The sequence below is a fragment of the Amorphotheca resinae genome (assembly GCF_003019875.1).
Source record: "Amorphotheca resinae ATCC 22711 unplaced genomic scaffold M430scaffold_10, whole genome shotgun sequence".
NCBI lineage: Eukaryota > Fungi > Ascomycota > Leotiomycetes > Helotiales > Amorphothecaceae > Amorphotheca > Amorphotheca resinae.
The window spans coordinates 42,602-55,362 of record NW_020194480.1 but is presented as its reverse complement, the minus strand read 5'-3'; the positions used below and the strand labels follow the sequence as shown (position 1 = coordinate 55,362).

Here is a 12,761-nt window from a genome sequence, read left to right as displayed (position 1 = left end):
TGATCATGATGGTGGCCAGGATGGCTGGTCTTTGCTCACTTAGTTGCTCACTCAATGACAAACAGGGGCGCGCGCGTTGCCGTTCCCATACCTACTTGTGTCGATATGCTCCGATGCTCTACGCGATTTCTCTTCTATCTGAGGGCAACTGTCTGGACTTGTATTTGTTACTTGTATGGTTGACTGACTCCTGAGCCGAGTGCAAGGAGCTCCGCGATTGAGCGCTTATCTTTCCTATTCGGTGAGGCGATGGCATGGACCAGAATTAAGGTTAATCGACGTGAGCCTGGGGATGATCGCGCTGATCTCGCCGGTTGATCTCGTCTGCTCACGGTCCATGCAACGTCGAACGGTCTTGCTCCTCTTCCTCCTCCTCTTGCGCTTCTTCCTCTGCCTCCTCTCCTATCCTCCCCCTTCCCAAGACTTTTATGTATTACTTGCTCTTGGTGCACCCTTTTCCTGCCCAGCGCGGTCTCGGTGTGATTATTCTCCGGGCTGGGTGGTACGGCTCATTGGATCCGGGGGCAAGACATCGGAAAAACCTCATCGGGTGACTCTCCGTCCTCGCAGAACACGACCTCAGGATCTCAGGTCTAGATTGGCGATTAGTCCAGATCGGGGCAGGCGTATCGGCTATTGGTTGGTTCGGAAGCCCTCAGCGAGCGAGAACCGCCGTCTCGGGCCTAGTTCGGCAGCCGGCAAGCGCCCATACCATTTTTACGTCAATTTAGCCTTCTCCTCTTTCATCCCATTCTTCCTCTCGCATCTCTCCCTCCCTCCCCTTCCCCCCCCTATCTGTCCCTTTCACTGTCCCCCTACTCTCCCTCCCTCTACGTGCCTTAATCTTCTCATGCGCGTGTGTCCAATCCTCCTCCTCCCCTCCAATCTCCATCCCCAGTTTCTCAACCCGTTGTGTGATATATATATATACCAGTGTATTTGGCCGCCCCCTCTCAAGCCCTGGCGTTGGTGTTAGGCTGTGCCGTCTCCTCCCTGTCCCTGCGCAGTCTAAGACTCCGCAGCCGAGCGAGCCTCATAGGGAGAGAGAAGAGTCAGAGGACCCAGTGGTCTGTCTTCTAGCAAGTCGGAGCAGGCCGACGGGCGAGGTGTGGATCATAACTACTGCTGCGCGGATGGTTTCTTGCCCGATCTTACGCCAAGATTTCTTCATGGAACCATGGGTCTCATGGCTATTCAACTAAGGACCTTCAAGTCCCGTCCTTGACCACCCTTCTTGCGCCCGTAATAATAAGACGGAGCAATGCACTTGGATTCCAGAGCGCCATGGCCCAAGAGCTTATCTCCGCGTGCATCGCTCCGTAATGCTTATGGATGGAGTGGTCCAATAGCATTCTTTGCGTCCCTGACGATTCCCGTGCCTGGCCTGTCAAAAGCCCCAAGCTACTCAGCCGCCCCCCGGGGTTCCAACTTCCAAGTAAGCATACTCTGCAAGGTACGGAGGATAATGCGCAGAGCGTACCAACAAATTGCCCCTCTCTCTACTATTCCTATTGGTCTGCCCCGACAAGAACTCTGAGCCAGTACAGGTGTCAAGAACGGGCTTCAGGACGAGGCTCGCTCTTTCTTTCCCATTTCGCGTGATTGGACTCATGGGAGATGGAGCCGTTGATTACTGCTGGGGTCTGGCACAGCATCGTATCAAGGCTTCAGCGGCATATGGTAATGTGCTACTTCCTATCGAGAACCGTGGCGTCAAGCCCTCAAACTCGTCGAGTGACCGGTTTATCCTAGCTTAAGCCTCTGCTCCATAATAATAAGGCTTTTCATATCCTCCCTTTCCCTCCCTTTCCTTTTCTTCTCTTCCCTCCCCTCTCTTTCTCTGTGCGACATCACCCATCCTCTCGCCCTGTCCTCAGCGGCGACTCTACCGCCGTGCAAACATTTGTTTGCGTCCTCTCATTGAACATCGAGCGCCTTGTACGCTCCTTGCTGGCTTCGGCTTCACCACGATCTTTCCCCTTCTATTCTACTATCTTTTCAGCACATGATGTTTTCTTCCAGGTCTCTTGTTGCGGCTACCGCTGCGCTTTCTTTAATATCTTCCTCAGTCGCGGCTGTTCTTGAAGGCTCAATTACACCAGCTACCTATGTACCTGGCGGAAATACGAACCTGGCTATGTACTGGGTAGGTACAAGGTGGTTAGAAAGGGGAGGCTTGCGCTCCAGCTAATTTGTTTGGTTAGGGAGCTGGTGTTAACGAACAGGAACTGTCCACTTTCTGCTATGAGTCAACGGTCGATATCATTCCTATCGGATTCATGAATGCATTCCCTGCCCAGGGCAATGGCCTCCCTGGCTTTGTCGCTGGTGATTATGGATGCTGGGGACCGGAGGGTTACCCTTATTATCAAGGTCCGGGTTATGATGGGGATAACGACCCTGAGAATAATTTGCTTCCCTCCCGCTGCCCGAACATCCAGCAGGATATCCCTCTTTGCCAGCAACTAGGAAAGAAGATTCTGCTTTCATTGGGAGGTGGGAGTGGTAATTATCAACTTACCGGTGCTGCCGATGGGGTGGCTTTTGCGGAATTCCTCTGGGGCGCATACGGACCGTACAATCAAAGCTGGATCGATCTCAACCCGGCTACGAATATTCGACCGTTCGATAGAGGGCTTTACAACACATCCACTTCAACTGATTACCAAATTGACATTGATGGTTTCGATTTCGATATTGAGTTGGCACCAACGGGTAAGTTATTCAATCTGATACTAACTGTAGCCGACTGTGGTTAACCGTGGCTGCTTTAGATTCTGCCGCCGGCTACATTGCTTTGGTCAACAGGCTGCGTGAACTCATGGCAAGAGATAACCCATCCAAGACCTACATCATCTCTGGAGCTCCTCAGTGTTCTCTTCCGGAACCAAACATGGGAGACCTGATCACAGGTGCCAAATTTGACTTGCTCTGGATCCAATTCTACAACACTCCATCGTGTAGCGCTCGCGAGTATTTCACGCCAGTCCCAGGAGGGCATTTCAACTTCGACCAGTGGGTGACCTTCGTCAACTCCGGAAAGAGCGCAGGTGCAAAGCTTTACGCTGGGTTGTTGGCCGACCCAACGGATTCTTCCGCTTGGCCAGGGCACTTTCTTCAACCAAAGGAAGCGAAGGAACTCATTTCTGACCTCCAGGAAACCTATAGCGAAGTATTTGGGGGTGTCATGCTTTGGGAGGCCACTGGAGCACTGCGCAACGATGTTTCTTACCTGCCAGGAGTTCCAGCAGCGTGGGGAAATAATGTTACTTACTATGAGGCGGTCAAGTATTACTTGAAGAATGAAACTACACTTCCGACTTCGACCTCGAGTTCTGCAACTTCAACAACCACCTCATACTCCTCAACCTCCACCTCCAGCTCAGTTTCGACCACGAGCAGCTCTACACCTACCCCAACTCCAAGCTCGTCGTCTAGCTCCACGCCCACTCCAACCCCAACTCCAAGCTCTTCGTCTAGCTCTTCGTCCAGCTCAACTCCTACCCCAACTCCAAGCTCTTCTTCTAGCTCTTCGTCCAGCTCCACTCCTACTCCAACCCCAAGCTCCTCGTCCAGCTCTTCGTCCAGCTCTACGCCAACTCCAACCCCAACTCCAAGCTCTTCGTCCAGCTCTTCGTCTAGCTCTACACCTACCCCGACGCCAAGCTCTTCGTCCAGCTCTTCGTCCAGCTCCACTCCCACTCCAACTCCAAGCTCGTCGTCTAGCTCGTCGTCCAGCTCAACTCCTACCCCAACTCCAAGCTCTTCGTCCAGCTCCACGCCCACCCCAACTCCAAGCTCGTCGTCTAGCTCTTCGTCTAGCTCCACGCCTACGCCAACACCCAGCTCTTCGTCCAGCTCCACACCAAGCTCCACGCCAACCCCAACCCCAAGTCCAATCTCTTCGTCAAGCTCTTCGTCTAGCTCGTCGTCCAGCTCTCTGTCCAGCTCAACGCCAAGCTCAACTCCTACCCCGAGCTCCACGCCTACCCCGACTCCAAGCTCCACGCCCAGCTCCACACCCACACCAACTCCAAGCTCTTCGTCTAGCTTGTCCTCCAGCTCTCTGTCCAGCTCTTCGTTCAGCTCAACTCCTACACCGAGCTCTACCCCTACCCCAACACCCAGCTCCTCGTCCAGCTTTTCGTCCAGCTCAACGCCTAGCTCAACGCCTACCCCGACACCCAGCTCTACGTCCAGCCTAGTTTCTAGCCTGTCTTCGAGCACAGTGGGTCCCGTTTCAAATTCAAGTTCTATAATCCCTTCCACCTCGACTTCTGTTTCGACAACAAGCCCCACTCCGATCACGAGCTCCTCTTCGACGACCTTTTCAGCTGTGACAAATTCAACTTCTACTTGGAGCCAGTCTGTCACTTCATCTAGCTTAAGCACAGCTGCCTCCACTTCAGTGGCTAGCTACGCATCGAGCAGCTCCAGTTCGTGGAGCACGAGTTCTTCTCTCCCTCAAACTAGCTCTGTTACATCTGGCACGAACTCTTCAGTCCCCACGAGCACACTATCTCCAAGCTCAAGCTTCAGCTCGTCAAAGTCGTTGACTAGCGGGTTCCCAAGTATCTCCGTGCTGCCTTATGGCAATGCTACCATTTCCAGCACCAAGGCTCCCCTTACCACGTCCACAGTTTTTGCCACCTCTGTATACACCATCACGTCTTGCGCACCAACCGTCACCGATTGTCCGGCTAAGATTGGCAGCGTAACGACAGAGACGATTGCCTTATATACAACAGTCTGCCCCGTGACTGCGACTGAGACCTCGACCTCTGCCAAGATTTTAACCACTCCTTCTGTTTCTGCATCGGAGACCCATTACACAACGTCCACTGTATACGCCACATCTGTTTACACAGTGACTTCGTGTGCTCCAACTGTGACGGACTGCCCGGCCAGACTCGGCAGCGTCACCACGGAAGTTATCAGTCTGTACACCACTGTCTGTCCTGTCACAGAGGCCAAGGGATCCCCAACTTCTGGCCCTGCACCAACTAGCTTCCCTAATGGTGGAATAAGCTCTGCTCCTGCACCAACAAGTCTCCCCGGTGGTGAGATTAGCTCTGCTCCTGCACCCACAAGTCTCCCTGGTGGTGAGATCAGCTCTGCTCCTGCACCCACAAGTCTCCCTGGTGGCGTGATCAGCTCTGCTCCAAGCATAAGCCATGTGACAAAGAGCAGTACGCTTACTACGTATGTTACGGTGAAGATGGTGAAGAGCACAGTAACTGTGATCCCAACACCGCTGTATCCTACCGGACCGGCGGTTGGAGGTGGGAAGGCCATCGGTACGGCGGTTGGAAGTGGGAAGGCTATCGTTACGGCAGTGGGTACCGGAGTACCGCATGTGACGCCGACGATCTCGGTGGCAGGAGAAACAAGTGAGACGAGTGCAACAAGTCCTGTAGAGGCAGAGACGACGGTCACTAGCAGTCCCATTCCATTCACTGGAGCAGGGGACAGGATAGCAGGGTCCAAGGGCCTGGCTTTGATTGCCCTCATTAGTGCTATGGTTCTGTTTCTCTGATATTAGCACTATCTGAAACTAATTATTGGTCTTTCACTCCCCACCCTTGCCGTCGTAGCCCAGCTTCTGCAGCGGAGAGGAAGTAGTGATTAGCCGTTTGTTTCAAGTAGTAGCTAAGTTATGACCCTTTTACCTACGGGATAGGTCTTAAAATATTGATTTGATTTAATTTATCTTTGTCCCTCCACTTGCCTTTTCCGTGATCCTCTATTACTCTGTACTTCCTGAACAAACCGTGAATTCTAACGCAGCGTTATTGAACCGTCTGTCTGCCTTCTAATACATTAAAGACTAGTCGACTGCTGTTGACACTGCATAGTACAAGCTTGATCTCACATTATATATCCTCTGCATCTCCTCTCCCAATAATGCTGACCTACCTAACTTACACACTTACCCGTCCATACCTACCTACCTACCTTACCTAGATATCGACAAGCCCAGTGATAACCTGGTAGCCAATTAACCCCTTACAACTACCTAACTACTCAGAACATCCTACCTACCTACCCGCTGTACCAGATGGTTGTGGAACGGACAACGATTGACAACAAAGTTGATACAGAGGTGGGCTAGCTATAGATGGGACCGGAATAGTTTGACCTGGGGCCGAGGCGGGTAAGATGGGGCATAAGTGGGTAGGCAGGATGATGAAAGCTGGAGAGGGTGGGTAAGTAAAGATGGAGGTGGAAAAGTGGGGTAGGGGTGGTAGGGGTGGTGGGAAGGTGACAAGGTGATAAGAACTTCATTTATACATGATTGTAGGGGTTATTGTTGTTGTGGTTCACAAAGAGAAGAGAGATATAGTTCGAGTCAAGACGAATTGGAATGAATGGATATATAATATCCTCAAATTCTTGATTTCATTTCCAAAAGAAACTCATAGATTAAGTACTCATTTCGTAATCTTACATCATATCTCAAACTAAACTGGGAGCGGCGGCAACACCATGCCCTCTGGTATTTGCTTCCATTGCTTGGTCACGGGATCAATCAGCTTCTTCGCATCCTCCCAGTCCTTGGTCACCACGGCAGCTCTCTCCTTTGATCGCGGGATAATCCTCGCTGGGAATTCTTCCGGCATGCACACGAATCCTTGGGTCAACTTCTCAGGGTCCGGGTAGATGGGCTTGCCTTGCGCATCCAGAGCTGGCTTGATATCAAACGCCCACAGCATTCTCGAGATTCCTAAAAACAGACTGCGCTCCGCAACGTGGATGCCAGGACAGATACGTCGTCCAGCGCCGAATGTAAACTGGTCTCGTGCCGCAGGGTCCGGGTTGGCAGCGGACTCGCCCAGACTCTGGAAGTCATCCTTGTATCGGTCGGGGTTGAATTCTCGTGGGTTAGGGAACCGTTGAGGGTCCATGTTGATCGTGTAGACGTTGTTCAACACACCGGCTCCCTTAGGGATCAGATAGCCCATGTATGTATCATCAGCCGATGCCGCGTGCGGCACAGCTCCGAGAATAGTAGTAGGCATCCATCGTAGTGATTCCTTCATGCAACCCCGGATGTACTGTAAGTTCATTTCATCGTCCATGGTCGGCAGACGGTCAGGTCCGACAACGCGGTCAATCTCGGCTTGGGCTCTCTTCTGAACCTCGGGGAACAGCACCATGGCCTGAACAAATCCGTACAAGGTACTGCTAGTAGTGTCACTTCCAGCCTCGAGAAGAGTGCCGGAGATATAGCTGGCCTGGTCGTCACTAAATCCTTCCTTTTCTTGAGATCGAAGCAGGTCCGCGCAGAAGCATGGGGTACCCTTGCCCTCGGTCATAGCCTTCTTAGCATTCATCCAGTGTTTGAGGTACAACTTCTTCTCTTTCTGATGTAATGCGCGTGCTTTGGCCTGGGCAGGAAGGATGAATTCGGGGAGGCGCCGGAGGATAGGGAAGTAATCGATCAGCGCTGCGGTTCCAGTTTGGTTGAGCACGGCAAATTCGTTAAAGCCGTTAAAGAGTTGTTTGAAGTTGGGGTCCTCTTCTGAGTGAGTCCTCCAGCTGTGACAATGGTCAATAGAGAACGGAGAGAGAGGCGTGTGGGAACACTCACCCGAAAGTCATCATGGTGGTAAGAGAGTTGGAGTAGCGACGGATGTGGTAGAGGAAGTCATCAGGAGCGGTGAGGATGTCATACAACATCTGCTTGTTCTCAAGCATCTGGTATGGAACATATGTCTTCGCGGCCGAGATGTTGAGGATGCCGTGAATGAGCTTTCGGAATCTTCGCCAGTCAGGACCATAGCGCTGGAGAGGATTAGCAAGTGAAGTGTTTGTGCTCATCGTAGTGGAGACTTACCATCATCAACAATCTGAGGCCACCGCTGCATAGAGTCTGTCCGATATACATGTCCTGGCGGTCACTGTAGGTGGAACTCTTCTTGTCCAGAAGGTCCTTGACGGCAACATCACTTGAAAGGACGATCAACACCTTGGTTCCGAGCATCAAGCTGTAGACGGGGCCGTATTCCCTGGCCCATTTCTGGAATTGGAGATGCGCATCGCGAGTTGGCATCTGTTTAAAAGAGAAGACGACTTGTATTAGCCCACATGAAGGATCGCTCTGCGCTGGGTAGAGCTGCTTACCAGATGGATGTTACCGAGAAGCGGCACGGTGGGAGGTCCTGGAGGATATCCCGCTGGACGTCTACCAATGCGCAAGATGCGCACCAACAAGACGACGAAGGCGACAACCGCCGTCACAATGGATATTTGAGAATATGCCATGATTGGACACAGCGACGGGGAAAAGGAAGGGGAGAAAAGGAGAAGGAGAAAAGAGGTCGGAGGTCGCGGCTTGGGAGGAGGGGGGAGGGCCTCCAGTTTCTGATGGACTCGCCCAACTTATACTTTGGGAGGAGAAGGACACGGAAACGGGTTCACCCCGATCTCCTTTACCCTCGGGATTGAGATTCTCTCTGGAGTCCATTTTGGTATGGGGTTTGTTCCGGCGCTATCCCCATATTGTGCGGGAGAGGGCAAATACAACGGTGCTCATTGGGTCGAGGGGGGATCAGCGCGCGGACAAGACCCATGAGGGGGTGATAGAGCAGTGGAGAGCAGTGATGGGCAGTGGAGAGCAGCGGAGGGGGTGGAGGGGAGCGGTGCTAGAGCTGCGACTGGAGGAGAACAGTGGAGGAGAGTGGAGGATGGCGGAGAGAGTGGACCATGGCGGGACCTGGGCGGGCGATAGCTCAACGACAGCTCGTTACCAGTTACCAGTTACCAGACAGACAGCAGCGTTGTCGTTCAAGGGGACCCCAGTTGCTACTACGGCGTAAGTAGTCCCAAGTCTCTCGCTCAACCAGCACTGACCTTCGCTATAGGTGCTATAGCCACTATAGCCACCACCGGATCCCTCTTGGTTCCCCCTTGGCTGGGCTACTCGAGACAACTCATGGCAACTCCTGGCAACTCTAGAGGCTATTCCCAGCTCTTTGCGCTATTCTTTACCACCAGACGCCATCCCCGGTGTTGCGGGGTCCTTCCCCACCCCCACCCACCATTCTCCTTGTCTGAGGCTCCCGACACCACTTACCGACCGTCAGTCAGCTGCCGTAGCAACTTCCGGGATCAGCGGCTAGCCAAATCTTTCCAATTGTCCCCAAGTCTCGTGGCGATGTCTTCCATGCGTCGCTTGCCGCGCCAGTCTCCCGACCATAAATCCCCCTTGCCGTGTCACTTTCCCGACCACGATCTCCAATCTGGTCCCCAAGCAAGACTCGTGTCTTTCTATTTGAGTAATCCTCTTTGCGCCCGCCCCTCCGCCTCTCCGCCTCTCCTCTCCGCCTCTCCACCTTTCCCCAATCTCGATCTCCCCAAACCCCAAACCCTACGTTTTTCTCCGAAACCTTGTGCCCCTCACTGGCCCATACACCATACTGATATCATATCATCACCATGCTGACTGACGCACTGGTTGTCACCGAGGCCGGTGCTCCCTTTGATCTCCAGAGCATCAATGTCGACGACAATATTCGCGACCATGAGGCGCTGATTGAGATGAAGGCGACCGGAGTTTGCCACACGGACCTCAACTTTCGCCGTGAGCAATCAATGCCTGGCTTGTTCCCGGCTGTGTTCGGCCATGAAGGTGAGGACGAGCGTTCTATTGTTACATCCTTCGGTCCGCTCCTCGTCTATCTCTTCTGCAGCAGTATTCCCCGCATCTGGGGAACAAGTTACAACGTGCTTCAAGTGGGCAGTACATGATCTGGAGTATTGAGAGGTACCGGTCACGCCATTGGTTAACCAGACCTGCAGGAGCCGGTGTAGTGGTCAAAGCTGGTTCAAAGGTCCAAGCCTCGCCCGGCGATCATGTCTTGCTCACCTACACGTGCTGCGGTGACTGCAAGTACTGCAAGAGGGGAGAGACATCCTTCTGCTACGATTGGGAACACGATAATTTTGGCATTGGAAGGCCCGATGGATCGAAATCGTACTCCACGACGGCCGGAAAGGAGGTCACTTCGCATTTCTTTGGGCAGAGCAGCATGGCCAAGTATGTTGTCGTGAGCGGCCGCAGTATGATCAAAATTGACCAGAGCCTTCCGCTCAATCTGCTTGCGCCTCTTGGTTGTGGGTTTATGACAGGCGCTGGAGGCAAGTCCATCCCCAATTTAAACATACCCCCCGATCCTGAGACTGCTAAACTGACACGCATGCAGCGATGCTAAATGTCGTTAAGCCAACTCCAGATACCTCCGTCCTCGTGGTGGGTGCGGGAGCAGTTGGTTTGGCTGCCATCATGGCTCTTGGCTTGCTCGACAAACCCCCGAAGCAGGTTGTTGCCGTCGATGTCGTCCCGGAGCGCCTTGAACTTGCCAAGAAGTATGGAGCGACCCATATCATCAATTCAAAAGAGAGCCCTGATCTCAAGAAAGCCATTTATGCAATCACAGATGGAAAGGGCGTTGATGGTGCTATTGACACCACCGGGCGACCTCAGATCGTCAACACGCTCCTGGATGCCTCTGGGAAGAAGGGACTTGTGGTTAGTGTTGGCGTCGGTCAGGTATGCATCCCCACCACTCACTTATTTTCGATACCTAACACAGCATATCATTAGCTCACAGCAAATATCGAGTCCAATATCTTCAACACTGTCAACTCTGGTCGGTCGTATGTCGGATGTTGCATGGGAAATTGCTTCCCCCAGGAATTCATCCCTCGACTTCTGACTGGATGGCGTGAGGGCAAGTTCCCGTTCACGGATCTGATCAAGCAATATCCCGCGAAGGATGCAGAGACTGCTGCTACAGAGGTGCTGAAGGGGGACGTAGTCAAGGCTGTAGTAGTATGGGATTAAAAGCAGATATTCTCTGATAGGATAAAATAGTAAAAGCGATTTACGAAGAAGCATTATGAAAGTCACAAAAGATACTAACATCGTTACACCGGTAAGACTGAGTCTAGTTCTAGAGTCTAGTTCTAGAGTATATGATCTGAACGGTGAAGGCTAAATCAAAGAGAAGATCACTATATGCATAGATTAAGTAAACCAACCTCGAATAGATGCCTGGTTTCTAAGTTTCCTTTCAATAACGAACGTTTCATGAAACCCTTTCCTTTTTTAATGTCAGTAATCTGGAGCTTGCAGCTTGCTCTTCAGCACCACGAGGAATAATAGGATGCGCCCAAGGAAGCCCGGCTCGAAGCAACGCTACATGGATGATGGCCCACCAATGATTATCAACGGTTCTGCATAACTTCCACTTCACGTATCCCCCTGTCATGCCGAATCGTACCCCCGGGAGCCTAAATCTCCAACGTCTCCACTGGAATCCCAGACCCCGGAATCTGGCTAAATAAATAGCCCTGGCTTCCCCGCTCTCCGGGTACAGCACATCGGATACTCCGTGCACTGCAAAAGGACTCTTGTCCCCACGGTTCTTGACGCTTCGGAAACCCAATATCTCCCGCCCTGCATAGTACTATCCTGCACCTTGTAGGCAAAACCATCTTCCACTTCCTCGGCTTACGCATAACGGTCTGATCATGATTTTACTTACTCCTGCCACATTCTCTGCATGTTATTCTAGTATTCTAACAGCTTGCTTCTTGATCCCTCCGTGTGAATGATGGTAAGTTATTATTATAATACTGAACATAGAATTATAACTCCACTTTTTATATTCAGCATTTGAAATAGTATTCTGCCCTCCTTTTACCTTAAATGCAACAGTACCTCAGCTTGCTCAAACACGTGATACGATATCACGGCATAGATTCAACTCATGCTTGTTAATATTGTAAACGTTTACTGCGTAGTATAACTTAAGCAAAATATAAATATTCTAGAGTTATATATGGCCATGTAGGATTATTCTCCTGTCTGTGACCAAGCTGTCTGGTTCCCCAATAGTAGGTAGTCGTTTTGCTCTTTGTCTTTACGTGACTATAAGTGTAAACTCAATCAAAAAACTTGAAGCCAACGTTCTGGAAAGTAGAAATTTTGAAACATGAATAATATGCAGTAGGAAAATCTTTATTATAATAACTCAAGAAAACGTAAAACGTATGATACGAGTCATAAGTACATCCAAATTGGATTTATAGGCTACATGTCTTTCATGTTAGTTAGATAGCACAGAACCTCGCATTGATTTCCTTTACGTGGTAGACACGACACTTCTAGTGATTGTTAAGAGAACTACTATTATCAAGGCTATTGTAGTGGTGAGGATTATGTTACCGTTCTAGAGCAGAGGAAGGGAAAGGGTGTAAGGAGAGAGACAGAGAGTGAGTTTTGTTTTTTTTTTTGGGGAGAGGGGGGGGCGGTGGTCGTCCAAGGTTCTGTGGCCGCATTGTGGAACAATTTCTTTGTCAGGATTTAAAAGGTCTAAAAGGAGGGGGCTTACATTTACTCACCGCATAATAGAGTTTCACGGCCTTTTCTAGTCGAGATATAATTGCTGCTCATTACATCTCCGAGAACCAGCGACAGTTAGAGGAACTCGTGCTCAAGGAGCGCACACGCAAGGTACCAGAGATGGAGGTCAATCCCGACGTGGGCGAGGGAAATGCTCATATATCTTGCTGATGAAATAATTTCTCCTAAAGCTTCTCCTATATATATATTCTCAAACCCGGAAAATCCAGTCTTCGGTCACAACATTCCGGGTATTGAACGTTATATACAGACTTCTGCTGTCGTGCGACTGGCATACTGTCCGTCTCTCCAGAACGATCCTACGCCCCTACACACATTGTACAAAGATCAT

At 51.2% G+C, this 12,761-nt stretch overlaps 5 protein-coding genes across 5 annotated transcripts; 3 read left to right on the top strand and 2 right to left on the bottom strand.

Annotated features, from left to right (window-relative positions):
- Window positions 1-126: 126 nt before the first annotated feature.
- Window positions 127-1,119, top strand: M430DRAFT_167848 (hypothetical protein). The gene has a single exon (XM_024863520.1). It carries the CDS (start codon window positions 293-295, stop codon window positions 974-976), a length of 684 nt encoding a protein of 227 aa, XP_024718182.1. The 5' UTR covers window positions 127-292; the 3' UTR covers window positions 977-1,119.
- A 718-nt stretch (window positions 1,120-1,837) lies between these two features.
- Window positions 1,838-3,168, top strand: M430DRAFT_44147 (glycoside hydrolase family 18 protein; the record flags this gene model as incomplete). The annotated part of the gene is made up of 4 exons (XM_024867674.1): window positions 1,838-2,146; window positions 2,205-2,715; window positions 2,775-3,050; window positions 3,158-3,168. Exons 1-4 carry the CDS (start codon window positions 2,006-2,008, stop codon window positions 3,166-3,168), a joined length of 939 nt encoding a protein of 312 aa, XP_024718181.1. The 5' UTR covers window positions 1,838-2,005.
- Window positions 3,169-4,860: 1,692 nt separating this feature from the next.
- Window positions 4,861-5,511, bottom strand: M430DRAFT_29913 (hypothetical protein; the record flags this gene model as incomplete). Its single annotated transcript, XM_024865913.1, has 1 exon — window positions 4,861-5,511. One exon carries the CDS (start codon window positions 5,509-5,511, stop codon window positions 4,861-4,863), a length of 651 nt encoding a protein of 216 aa, XP_024718180.1.
- Window positions 5,512-6,461: 950 nt separating this feature from the next.
- On the bottom strand, window positions 6,462-8,265 carry M430DRAFT_52533 (hypothetical protein; the record flags this gene model as incomplete). The annotated part of the gene is made up of 4 exons (XM_024868305.1): window positions 6,462-7,539; window positions 7,592-7,785; window positions 7,838-8,053; window positions 8,125-8,265. 4 exons carry the CDS (start codon window positions 8,263-8,265, stop codon window positions 6,462-6,464), a joined length of 1,629 nt encoding a protein of 542 aa, XP_024718179.1.
- An 896-nt stretch (window positions 8,266-9,161) lies between these two features.
- M430DRAFT_68468 (hypothetical protein) lies at window positions 9,162-10,846 on the top strand (the record flags this gene model as incomplete). The annotated part of the gene is made up of 4 exons (XM_024869353.1): window positions 9,162-9,631; window positions 9,802-10,140; window positions 10,206-10,552; window positions 10,607-10,846. Exons 1-4 carry the CDS (start codon window positions 9,439-9,441, stop codon window positions 10,844-10,846), a joined length of 1,119 nt encoding a protein of 372 aa, XP_024718178.1. The 5' UTR covers window positions 9,162-9,438.
- Window positions 10,847-12,761: the final 1,915 nt, after the last annotated feature.